Genomic DNA, 12,052 nt, shown 5'->3' with positions numbered 1-12,052 from the left:
GGCTACACAAGTAGGCCTTCTTATCAGGCCTAGGTTTAGATTTATACTGATGGGTGGATACAGCCGGAACAATATTGAGAGGCCATTGACCAATGAGATTTTTCACTCGTCTGCTCAGTATGCCTTGAACCAATGAGACAACTAAAAGAGACTGAGGCTGTTATACGTCATGTGACAGCTAGGTCTCTCTTGTTTCTCTCGCATGGAAGTGCGATGGGATGTTCTTGCTAGCCACACCACAGACTTGCATTGGTGCCCTGAATGAGGAAGTACGGGAAGGAGGGTGTACTACAAGTAGCTAGATCTGTGTGGGATAGTATCACTTCCAGTCGCAACCCATCAGCAACCATGGCACAGTAAGTAGGCTCTCTTTGATTACCATGTGCCATTTATTGTCATAATATTGACGTGTGTTCATCTCAATAATCACACGGACAACAGTAGTTAGTTAAATGCCTAGCCAGCTAACATTAACAGTTTGGATGGCTAACACCAAGCGAGTTGGTTGTAAGCTATCCTTCAAGCTAACTTACTTAATGAGCTAACTAAACCCGACTATTTTGAAATCGCTAACTACACTTGATTAAATTTACGTTGTGTTGCCGTTTTGTGCTGTTTCCATTAGTCATAAACCAAACCTTGATCAAAATGTCGGTAAAATGTGCAAATAGGACCCTCAAGGCCACATTTCATCATGCGATATGACTTCACAACGTGACAGAACACATCTTTGGGGCAGAGTAGGTTTTTAGGTGTAGAAATGTCCTTGTCCTACGGCATGTCCGTGAATGGAACATACCTTTCAGAAGCTCTCTGAGATGCATTGGGTAAAAAGGTGTGAACTGTAGAGGAAAGACCAATTCCATTTAGGCTATTCATCGTGCTATTCATAATATTATGAGCAAGCGTGACAGTAAAGTAGTTCGCAATAGTTGTAGGTTAACTTTCCTACTTTACAGACAGTTGTGTTTGCTGGAAGTTAATGCATGTTTGTTGCCTTCACAGGGCAGATATTGCTTTGATTGGCCTGGCCGTAATGGGTCAGAATCTGATTCTGAATATGAATGACCATGGTTTTGTGGTAAGTCAAGCCAAAGCTTTGCAACAAGTGTCCCAAGATGATGTCGCATTATATTTGATTCAACTATCCATGGCCATTCATTGAAAGGTGGCATGGCATTATTTTGGGACTATAGTCTTTATTATTATTGTCCTTGTTCAGGTCTGTGCATACAACAGGACGGTGTCCAAGGTACACGACTTCCTACAGAATGAGGCCAAAGGCACCAAAGTTATTGGTGCCGAGTCCCTGGAGGACATGGTGTCAAAACTGAAGACCCCACGCCGCATTGTCCTCCTAGTCAAGGCAGGCCAGGCTGTTGATGATTTCATTGACAAACTGGTAGGTGGTGCAGCTAGCAAGCGACATTCATGTCTGTAATGTCTGTACTGCTGATGATCCTCTAGTGACCTCATCATTTCCTCCTCACAGGTTCCTCTTCTGGAGGCTGGCGATATCATCATCGATGGGGGGAACTCTGAATACAGAGACACAACAGTGAGTAGCCATGACGAGAGCATTTTAACGTGATTCTGAATATGGTTCTTGCAATGACGAGCAAATTGTTTTTTTATGGTGTTGTAGCGTCGTTGTCGCAGCCTCAAAGAGAAGAACCTGCTGTTTGTGGGCAGTGGAGTGAGTGGAGGAGAGGAGGGCGCTCGTTATGGACCATCGCTGATGCCAGGCGGCCACAAAGAGGCCTGGTGAGGACTAATATAATGACATGGCCATCAACTGGATTTGGCGGACCAGCTGGCTAATTACAATGTTGTTAATGTATGGTGTCTGGAAACCACTGCAGAGAGCTGTCATTTTAGTGAACTGTATGGACCAGTTGCCATATTTGTTGTAAGCAAATATGTTTTTCAAGCAATATTTTTTTGTTTTACTACAGGCCTCACATAAAAGATATCTTCCAGAGCATTGCTGCCAAAGTGGGAACAGGCGAACCTTGTTGTGACTGGGTAAGTAGTGCAGTGATGAATCTCTAAGGGTTTCATATGTTTAAGCCACAGGATTGAACTGTGATTAAACTCTTCTGTCACCATTCCATAGGTGGGAGATGAGGGAGCAGGGCATTTTGTTAAGATGGTCCACAATGGCATTGAGTACGGAGACATGCAGCTTATTTGTGAAGCCTACCACCTCATGAAAGACGTTCTGGGAATGGACCATGACGAGATGGCACAGGTAAGACACGTCTCACACACCTTCCGCAATCTCATCCTTTTGTATAGAATTACTTTCTCACTTCCTTGTTCCTTATTGTCTTGCCAGTAGCGTTACTGCCTTTGTGTCATTGTGTCTCTGCCACCTCATTCAAGATTGCATCACAACTTGTGTCTCGCCCCCTCAGGTCTTTGACGACTGGAACAAGACAGAGCTGGACTCCTTCCTCATCGAGATCACGGCCAACATCCTCAAGTACAAGGAAGCCGACGGAACCCACCTGCTGCCCAAAATCCGCGACAGCGCCGGGCAGAAGGGCACAGGGAAGTGGACCGCCATCTCAGCGCTGGAGTACGGCACCCCCGTCACCCTCATAGGTATGGCGCCTCTGCCCCAGACACCTACTGCTTGGTGGCCAGAGTTACCAGGCCGTTTAGCTTAACCACCGCTTTGGCTCAGAATAGCCAGTGCGTTTGGAACGTGATGAATGAGATGGACGCCTCCCCCTAAGCAGATTGAGGGCTTTGCTGGTCACCACCTCATCCTGATGTGACATAAGTGGGATTTTCTGGACTCTCTCTTCTTGCGCCTTTGGCTTGCGCTGCGATGCTTGCAGTGTCATAAATTACCCCGGCTGTGATGTCAGATATTGGATACAAACACAGTGTCCCTAAACAGCACAAGTGGACACGACTGATACACTGATCCATCTCCCCATGGATGTCTGCCCCAGTTGATCATGTTATTTCCTGACCTGTGCTAACTTTTAGCTCCAGATTACTTTTCTAATAGCCTGGCTATCACCAAACCAAGCTCAATCTTCTGAGATTGACCATCAGTCTTGGGAAGTCTGTGCTGTATTTCTACTGCACAAGAGGTGTGATCAATGGCTATAGTTCAAATGTCTCTGTGCGCTTGGATAGTCATTCAACCAATCAGACCAATGATCCAGGCGCGCAGGGTGGATATGCCACTTTGTGATTGGTCCCCGCAAATTTGTAATGAAAGCAGGAGAGATCAAATGCAGGTTTCCAGCCTGAACTGCAAGGCGAAATCCAATCGCTGGCAGATCGGGCTGGGTCTAGCCAGTCTTCTACACCTTTCATTCACTGAAAACTCAAAAGCATGAAACTTTAAGAGATCCCCTGACCTCAGCGTTTTGCGCATATGAGCAATGATATGAATAGGTATGCTTTGTTAACTGTCACCCGCTTACATTAGTAGTGCATGAGAGTGACCCCTCTACAGGGTCTTCTCTTATAGAGCGCTGTGTGCTGGAGAACAAAAGGCTGCATTGTGCTTGGACATCAGGCTGCAGAGAGGGTCTGTTTGTGGCAGTGAGAGAGAGCGAGAGAGAGAAGGAGGGAGAGAGAGGGAGAGAGGAGGCAGTAGCGAGCAGGCAGGCGGGGACTGTACAGTGTGTGTGTGTGTGTGTGTGTGTGTGTGGCTTTCAGTAGGTTGCTGGCGGAGATAGGTGCTTAGTTCATGGTGACTGCGTGTTTTCTCTCTCACTGTTTCTTTCCCTACACTCAGCCTGATATGCTCCCTTACTCATTTAACTTTGCATCAGTTTGGCATTAGTGTGTTGAGACTGTTTCTGCTGTGTCATGCTTACTGGCTTTTCCTTCACTGCTAGATTAAAAACTCCATTGCTTTGTTTATGCAGCTGAGACTCACCCATTTTTTACAAAGGCCTAAGAAGTAGTGCTTAGTCACTGGTGACCTTGATTGTTGGCTCCTGAGTGTCAGTGACAGGGTTTGTCGTCTTGTGAAACATTGATTAAATATTGCTCATGTGTGCCGATGGTGTAGCAAGCCTTAATGTAATCTTAATGTTGAAATGTCCACAGACTGGGCTATCAGTCCAGCTGTCCTCAGCAATTTTCCAGTGTTGTGAAAACGTTGAAACAGCACAAGGCCAAGTCCCAGGGTCTGATGTTTACTCTGGTACTGTAGGGTAGTATCTGGTCACAGAGGCATGGCCTGTAGCCTCTCTCACAAAGGACATGGTCATTGAAGAATGGACTGATGCAATCATATTGTTTGTGGCCTTGTGGGCTATTGTTTATGTCCCGGACTGTACATATGTTTACCTGCCACAGTGGACACCCATGCTCTGGAATGAGCCCTGGGGCTCAGTTAATAACAAAAGATGATGAGCTTTGATAATATGTCATAGAATAGGGTACAGTATGTCAGAACAGAGGTTCCATTTTTTGCATTTTGTTGTGTACTTGCACTGGAGCATGATTTTTGATCCTGAACTGAACCGGTCGGTCTGGAAAAGGTTAATTGACTTACGACTCCCAGCAGGAGCGTAACTAGCAGTTGGCACATTAAACTCTTGCCAAAACGTTTCCAACGTGTAGCAATTTCTTATAAACAAAGGTTTTTAATGCAGTTGTTTACTACATTTCAAAGACATGCACATCCATGCCATATTAGCGATTGTATGTGTATGCCCGTGTTTTCGGGACATTGGAAATAGCCAAAAGCCAAATTTGCCGAAAGGTCGTAGGGGTATTCTCAAGCTAAAAATGATACAGATATCCAGAGAATCAAGTGGGTTGCATAACACTAAATTATTATTTTTCCGATAAAGAGTGTTGCCACATCTTGAGCTGACTGAGTTTGTGTCTGTGTGTGTGTCCCAACAGGAGAAGCTGTCTTCGCCAGATGTCTGTCCTCTCTGAAGGATGAGCGAGTGGTGGCCAGCAAGAGCCTCTCGGGGCCCCCTGCGTCCTCGTTCAGCGGGAACAAAGCACAGTTCCTGGAGGACATCAGGAAGGTACTGAAGGACTCCGATTGGGCCTGTTTCCCTCCCCTTTTGAATATTTTGTAAGATCTTATATTTTTGTAACGCTTTCTGGGCTGTGTTGATCTGAAATTAAATGTGTGTGTGTGTGTGTGTGTGTGTGTGTGTGTGTTGTTCTCAGGCCCTGTACGCCTCCAAGATCATCTCGTATGCTCAGGGCTTCATGCTCCTCCGGCAGGCGGCCAAAGAGTTTGGCTGGTCCCTGAACTACGGTGCCATCGCCCTGATGTGGCGAGGGGGCTGCATCATCCGCAGGTGGGCAGAGCAGCACAACCCCGTCCACACACATAAATATAAGGCGGCAGCGACCAGCGTAACGCAACGCTCAGACTATAATAATCCAAAACATTCTATCTCGTATCTAGATTACGCTGCAGTCAACGTTGTTACCAGAGACGGTTTAGTAACTAGACAATCTTTGTTGTTACGTTCTTGGACTAATCTGATTGCTCAAAATACCTGAACATTCTAAAACTGACATTGATGAGCCGAGCGTTGTGCTTGAAAGTTGAACCAAGTTCAACACTCCGTTTGTTCAACGTTAGCGTTACGCCAGCGTTGTCACCGGTCCGCTGGCGAATCATAGAGAACAATAGGAAGCCTGCCACATGCCGCTGGCTAATGTGCAGAGAGACATGTGGTCATTAAGAAAATCACATGCAGCCATGAGAAAGGCACATTGACTCAGCAGACAGCTCCACACTTGACAGACATGGTGCAAGTTAATGTCTTTACTGAGAGTGAATGGTGGACACTGGACCACTGATCGATATCTCATCAAAGACACAAGTATTCATTCAGTGTACTGTTGCTAGTTATTATTGTCTTGTAATAACCAATGCATTTTTCTATGTACTTTGGTTTAGGCATTTTTTGCTAATCTGAGTGAATAGAGTAAATTTGTAGCTGTGAGGCTGAAATCAAGCTGCTGTTGTGTATTGAGAGAATTTACTGACACAGTGACACAATGAGGGAATATTTGAGTTGGCCTTCCTGTTCTGGTGTGATGCAATGTAGGAGGAGTAGGAGGCCTACATGAGGAAATAAGAAGAGGTATATCTAGAAAAGTGATTGGCAGAGAGGAATGAGGAAATGATGGCTTTTTGTTGCAACACAAGAAAGTGTCCCTTTGCGTCTTCTGCCCACGGTACTTTTGGTGTCTGTGAGAGACAGAATCACACACACAAAAAAAAAAAAAACAGAATGACATTCACACAGTTTTTTTTTCTCTATCTGTATACTATGACTCCTCTAACTATGCGGTTCTCTTGTTTTGTTTTGTATTTTGTTGTTTCCAGTGTGTTCCTGGGTAAAATCAAAGAGGCCTTTGACCGGGACTCCGAGTTGCAGAATTTGCTTCTGGACACCTTCTTCAGCAATGCAGTGCAGGAGTGCCAGGTAAAGAAGGGGAAGCAGCCCAGCCCTCACTATAAATACCACCAGGCCACTCACCCCATCAGCACTTGGCAGCTGCCACTGTAAATACAGTGACTGACTGTCCTTACTGTGAAGAAGTCTGTTCAGACTTGCAGTAACTAATCGTTGGCACTGTAAATTGGTTGACATTCTTTGAGTGAAATTGTTGCATTTCATTCCAGTGTTGAGTAAACTGTTGCCCACGACACATGAGTTGTTGAACACATGAGAATGTTATGAACAGGGTGAGTTTGATGTTCCCTTTTTAATTTGGTGTGTGTGTGTGTGTGTGTGTGTGTGTGTGTGTGTGTGTGTGTGTCTGTGTCTGTGTCTGTGTCTGTGTCTGTGTCTGTGTCTGTGTCTGTGTCTGTGTCTGTGTCTGTGTCTGTGTCTGTGTCTGTGTCTGTGTCTGTGTCTGTGTGTGCGTGTGCGTGTGTAGGAGTCCTGGCGTCGTGCCGTGAGCACCGGGGTGCAGCAGGGAATCCCCATGCCCTGTTTCACCACAGCCTTGTCTTTCTATGATGGATACAGACACGACATGCTTCCAGCCAACCTCCTGCAGGTAAATCACATAATACATACACAGACTGTATGCATACACACACACACACAAACACATGCGCCCACACACACACACACACACACACACACACACACACACACACACACACACACACACACACACACACACACACGAAAGACAGATAAGGGCTAACACCAAAAAGCCCCTCTCACCATATGGCAGAGTGTGGGGATTAGAAAGTGTCACATGATCAGTTAGTCATAACTAGTGCTGGTGTTTCTTAAGGGGATGGGTCATTTGAGGGCATAGTAGTGAAATACTCTAGTTGAAGGCAAGAGCTATAACCTTGTAGGCATAACTTTTCATTGTTTCTAAAAAAAACCTACCATGCTGATGAGTTAGTATTTGTTATGACTGTTACTTACTCGTGTGTGTTTATGTTTTTGTGTGTGTGTGTGTGTGTGTGTGTGCGTGCGTGCGTGTGTATGTGCAAAACCCATTAGGCTCAGAGGGACTACTTTGGTGCCCACACCTACGAGCTGTTGTCCAACCCTGGGACCTACATTCACACTAACTGGACAGGCCACGGAGGAACCGTCTCCTCATCGTCTTACAACGCCTAAAGGGGCCATGAGTACTTAAACGGAGGAAGGAGTGAAAGAAAAAAATATTTCCACTGAGGATCAGAGAGATGGCGCTAGGAATCTGACATTCCTACTCTTATGATACTCGCATCCAATGAGAATTCCACCATTTGATCCTTATCTGATTGACGTTTCTTAAGGTGTGTTGATATTGATGCAGAGATCTATTTATGACCGAGTGAGCGAAATCATAGTACGTTACACGTGTGCAATGTAAACACCCCCCCCCCCCCAACTCCCCAGTAGTGTAGCCATATATAGATAGCTTTTGTAGACCTTCCGTCACTGGAAAAACACGTTACAGATCTAGGGTTTTATGTGTGTGTGTATGTTTGGGGGGCATTAAAATGGATACATATAAACACACACACACACACACACACACACACATTTGTATCTGCTGACAGTCTATGTTGCTTCAATCATGTTTGCCCCAGAGTTCACAACGTTAACCCTGGATTACGGTTAACCATTGCACTGTATTAGGCTAAATAAAGACTTAAATCCCTTCTAATTAGCTTTTGTCCTCTTCACTCAAGCCGCCTCACAAGTAAACAGGGTTTCAGGTTTTGTATTTTCGCTTGGGTCTTATCTGCCATTTTTACTGTTATTTTTAGTTACACGTGACCAGCGTGGTCTATATATGTACCAAAGGAATTCACTTCACACTTAATGTGTTGCCTTGAGTGTATGACATTTCAGGAACCATATTTCTTATCATCTTTGACCATCATAGACTGAATAAAACGTTGTTGTCAAACTTTGTTGCATCATTCTAAAGAGGTTATAATTGAGATGCTGTGGTATCGTATACTTTATAATACCATGCTTTTGTGTGCTTTGAAAATACAGGTCTACAAAATACAAAACTAATATGAAATTTGAAATGTATTGCGTTATTTGTGAAATTGATTTTTACTACTAAACTATGGATAGGTTGCTATCATTGCCATTAAGGTAATTATTGTTAGATTGTTATTGTTTCTTTGCAATCTGGTTATAAATTGTGTCTTTAAATTGTTTATAGCTGTAATGGGTTTTGGTGCCATCAGAGGTTGTGATTTTAAAATAGACCCTGGTCTGTGATTTAGTTCATTAGATTGTGTAGTAGAAGGTGTAATGTGAAGCTTTCACCAGAAGATGGCGCTAAGTTGTATAGCCTGATCAACAGAGTCATATGACATCAGGACTTGGAGACCTTTGACCCAAATTGTATTTAGCTGTTAGTGTCTTACAGTCTCTGCTGATTATGTCCCTTCTACACAAGGCACTGTTGGTAATTAAATGTAAAACTGCTACTGTTGCGGTGGCTACAACTACTACTTTAGAAAAAGAAGATATCTCCTGAACTCTGGAATTGAGTAGACAGACACCCATATATAACCCATATATAACCCATATATTTATTGATGAATATGTTGCTGTAATGTGCATCTATTTAAATTGAAACCAAGGGAAGTGTATTGTGTGCCAGGTAAATTTCCATGGTAGTCAGTGGTGGGCTATTGTTTACCTCTGTTGGATTCACGGCCAACTGTCAGTGTCTGTACAAAATGAAAAGACACCTGCAGAGGAAACGTCAATTAGTGAGCACCTCTTCACAAGCATGTGAACACCAGGAGCTCTTAGAGGCTTTATAGTTTACAGTTTATGGCTTTATAACATGGTTGTGGATTCTCTTGACTAGAATGAGTATAAACCATATAGTCTGTGAGATTCTGTTTTGTCAGGTCAACTTCAGGGGACAGTTTACACTGAGTCCAGTTTAAGTCAAGTTGTTCTTGGGGTGAAATGAGCACCGTTTATTGAAAATACATAGGCCACCTGTTCTTATAATGGTCACCCTTTGCAAAGGTTACCCAATATGGCCCTCTTGTCTGCTTTCTCTACCCTCCTTTCCCATTGTTCACCTATTTATGCGCATTTCACTCAAGAGAACATCCTGCCCACTTCACAATCAAGACACAAAACCACGGTTCCGACAAACAGCTGTGATCTCTTTGTGAGGACAAAGGACAACATGGTGACAACATTACATTATGGGTTGGCCCTGTGTTCTCCCACATTTCATCAATGGCCCACTTAGCACTGTCTGGCTGTTTCTATTCATCAGCTTGTTTTTGACCATCTCCATCTCACCCCCAACCTTTTCTTTGTCTTGAATTTTTTTAATGCCCTGTCTGCTGTTAAGTTTGCGCGCGTACCCACACACACACACACACACACACTCCCAATTAGTTGCACAGAAAGAAGCATCTCTGCATTTACACCCGTACAGGAATAAGAGAGACTAATAAGAAAGAGAGAAGGCTCCTCTTAATTATGTTGGTGTCCTGAAGAGAATTCACAGGCCTGGCCTGTAAATAAAAACACACAACCTGGTTAAGAGCACTCAAATGGCTGTGTGTGGGTGGATGGATGCTGCTGAATCATCCCTTGCATGAGGAGATGGTAGCAGGTGAAGGGGCAGGGGGGGAAATGGACACCACCCTCCTCTGCTCAATCAATAATGCATAGGCTGCTGCACTGTCAGAGTGAAGGCTGCCCAGTACAATGAACTGTGCTTCTCATGAGATTCATCCACCACGACCCAGTGAAATCATCCACAAAGACCGCCACCTAATTCTCAAAAGGTGCTGGTTTGTATAGATTTTTTTCTGTATCTCTTGAGTATATGTAATCCAATTTAAAACTGCCTTTGTTGATAAGATTAGATGTTTTGATAATGTGATAGCATAGCCTGATGGCTCTCAGCATTGCATTTGCTACTGTTACCAGACGATCACGGTTTATCTTGTTGTAAAAGAAAACATCCCTTTGATAAGAAATTAATGAAACATATCTAAGACGACAATGAATAACTTATTTTGGAATTTGGCGAGTTAACTTTCTTCTGGTTAATAATGGAAAGGACTGACTCACTTTCACATTACTTATTCATGATGAGGGAAGTTATGTTGAATACATCTGTCTCAGGAAGAGAAAACTGCTACACTGTATTAATTTATGTTCCAGCAAAACAGTGATGCCTAACAAGTCCTTGAAATGGATAACTAATCCAATATTCCTCATGAATCTCCACAGCTGTGCGTCAGAGCTCCTGGAGTGAGGGTCTATAAAAACATGGGAGTACTCGTCAGAGTAGACACTTGTTCAGTAGCACAGAGTGCCTGGATCACCATGAGAGTGTTGACCAGCCTCGTCCCTCTGATCCTCATCGTGTGGTGTGGAGGCCAGACCGGAGCACTTCCTGTGCAGGAGAAAACTCTAAGCAATGAGGTGGGTCCAGATCACGCTTATGGGAATAGTGTCGTTTCCGTTTACACTTTGATGAGAATTAAAGCCTCATTTGTGAAGATTGAGTTATGGGGTGTTGGTACGGCTGCAGTCAGCAAAGTAGTATATGGACATTTGTTATTTAGACACTATTATACTCCTTGCCAATTTTTTTTTGTTTTGATTTCTTTCTTTTCTTCTGGATTGAGCTTTCTGTCACAATTACCACCAACATTGTCATATGTCTATTTATTCACTATATTTGCAAGAATGAGTGCCATTTGGTTTGATCTTTAAATGTCCTTGATGCTTCTCCAGAGTTTGGTTGTTGAGGAGAGGATGCTGCTGTTGAAGATGTTGGCTGGCCTGACAGAGAAGAACTTGACAGAGGAGAACCTGACCAGCTACGATCAAGAGGGTCTTCTGAACGGTACTCTGAAGGAGACCTCCGTTCCAACCCCACAGGAACGCTCGCCCTGTAAGAACTTCTTCTGGAAGACCTTCTCCTCCTGCTGATGGGGGGAGGGGGGAGAGAAAGGGTTAGCTAGGAGAGGACGGCTGTGGGTACATCGTGGCAGTCCACGTCTACTCCGGACCTGAGTGGAAAGCAAGTGACTACCCAGCATCTACTGCTGGAGTCCTTTGTCTTCTGTAACTCTGTGCATGGCCTTGCAAGACCTTTATGTTTTTGCATGGATTTGGTCACGTTCATAATTGTCCATGGTGAAACAGCATCAAACTGCCATCATCCATATGATCTGTGTATCTCATCTCTATAATTTTGTTCTAAATTCAAATTCCTTGTATAGCTTAACTGTTTGGATCAAATGTGTCCCGGAAACTGATCTGACTGAAACCAGATCAAATTTGAGGTCTCATTACCAAGTAAAAGGTTTGCTCAGGCATGCTAGTATTTCCCATCTCCATCATGTCATTCTTCAAGACACCTCTAGCTAACCCATATTAGCTTGTTTCACTCCCTCTAAAGGTAGATACTGGGGTCCAAATGTCCAGGCCACCATAACAAATTAAACATTTACCCATTCAAAGATTCAACGTATTTTGTATCATCAAAATGTAACTGTTTTGCTAGTAACCCACAAATAACATAAGAGGCTTTTGCAAATGTACTTGACAGTAATTATTTC

At 43.9% G+C, this 12,052-nt stretch overlaps 2 protein-coding genes across 2 annotated transcripts; both read left to right on the top strand.

Annotated features, from left to right (window-relative positions):
* Nucleotides 1-203: 203 nt before the first annotated feature.
* pgd (phosphogluconate dehydrogenase) lies at nt 204-8,142 on the top strand. The gene is made up of 13 exons (XM_062541719.1): nt 204-356; nt 1,006-1,081; nt 1,223-1,402; nt 1,493-1,558; nt 1,646-1,764; nt 1,956-2,025; nt 2,117-2,251; nt 2,418-2,607; nt 4,888-5,018; nt 5,167-5,300; nt 6,344-6,443; nt 6,901-7,023; nt 7,488-8,142. The coding sequence occupies exons 1-13, from the start codon at nt 262-264 to the stop codon at nt 7,605-7,607; spliced, it is 1,539 nt and encodes a 512-aa protein (XP_062397703.1). The 5' UTR covers nt 204-261; the 3' UTR covers nt 7,608-8,142.
* Nucleotides 8,143-10,114: 1,972 nt separating this feature from the next.
* On the top strand, nt 10,115-11,941 carry sst6 (somatostatin 6). Its single transcript, XM_062541713.1, has 3 exons — nt 10,115-10,261; nt 10,713-10,907; nt 11,223-11,941. Exons 2-3 carry the CDS (start codon nt 10,752-10,754, stop codon nt 11,418-11,420), a joined length of 354 nt encoding a protein of 117 aa, XP_062397697.1. The 5' UTR covers nt 10,115-10,261; nt 10,713-10,751; the 3' UTR covers nt 11,421-11,941.
* The last annotated feature ends 111 nt before the right edge of the window (nt 11,942-12,052 follow it).

This window comes from Sardina pilchardus, chromosome 7, assembly GCF_963854185.1.
Source record: "Sardina pilchardus chromosome 7, fSarPil1.1, whole genome shotgun sequence".
Lineage (NCBI taxonomy): Eukaryota > Metazoa > Chordata > Actinopteri > Clupeiformes > Clupeidae > Sardina > Sardina pilchardus.
This window is presented reverse-complemented; position numbering and strand designations above follow the sequence as displayed.

Bases quoted from the DNA above. Each gene is read 5' to 3' on its own strand.
- sst6 (XM_062541713.1), top strand. From the start codon at position 10,752: ATGGGAGTACTCGTCAGAGTAGACACTTGTTCAGTAGCACAGAGTGCC. The intron at 10,908-11,222 runs GTGGGTCCAGAT...ATGCTTCTCCAG, and splicing joins AGAAAACTCTAAGCAATGAG to AGTTTGGTTGTTGAGGAGAG.
- pgd (XM_062541719.1), top strand. From the start codon at position 262: ATGAGGAAGTACGGGAAGGAGGGTGTACTACAAGTAGCTAGATCTGTG. The intron at 5,019-5,166 runs GTACTGAAGGAC...TGTTGTTCTCAG, and splicing joins TCCTGGAGGACATCAGGAAG to GCCCTGTACGCCTCCAAGAT. The intron at 7,024-7,487 runs GTAAATCACATA...AAAACCCATTAG, and splicing joins TTCCAGCCAACCTCCTGCAG to GCTCAGAGGGACTACTTTGG.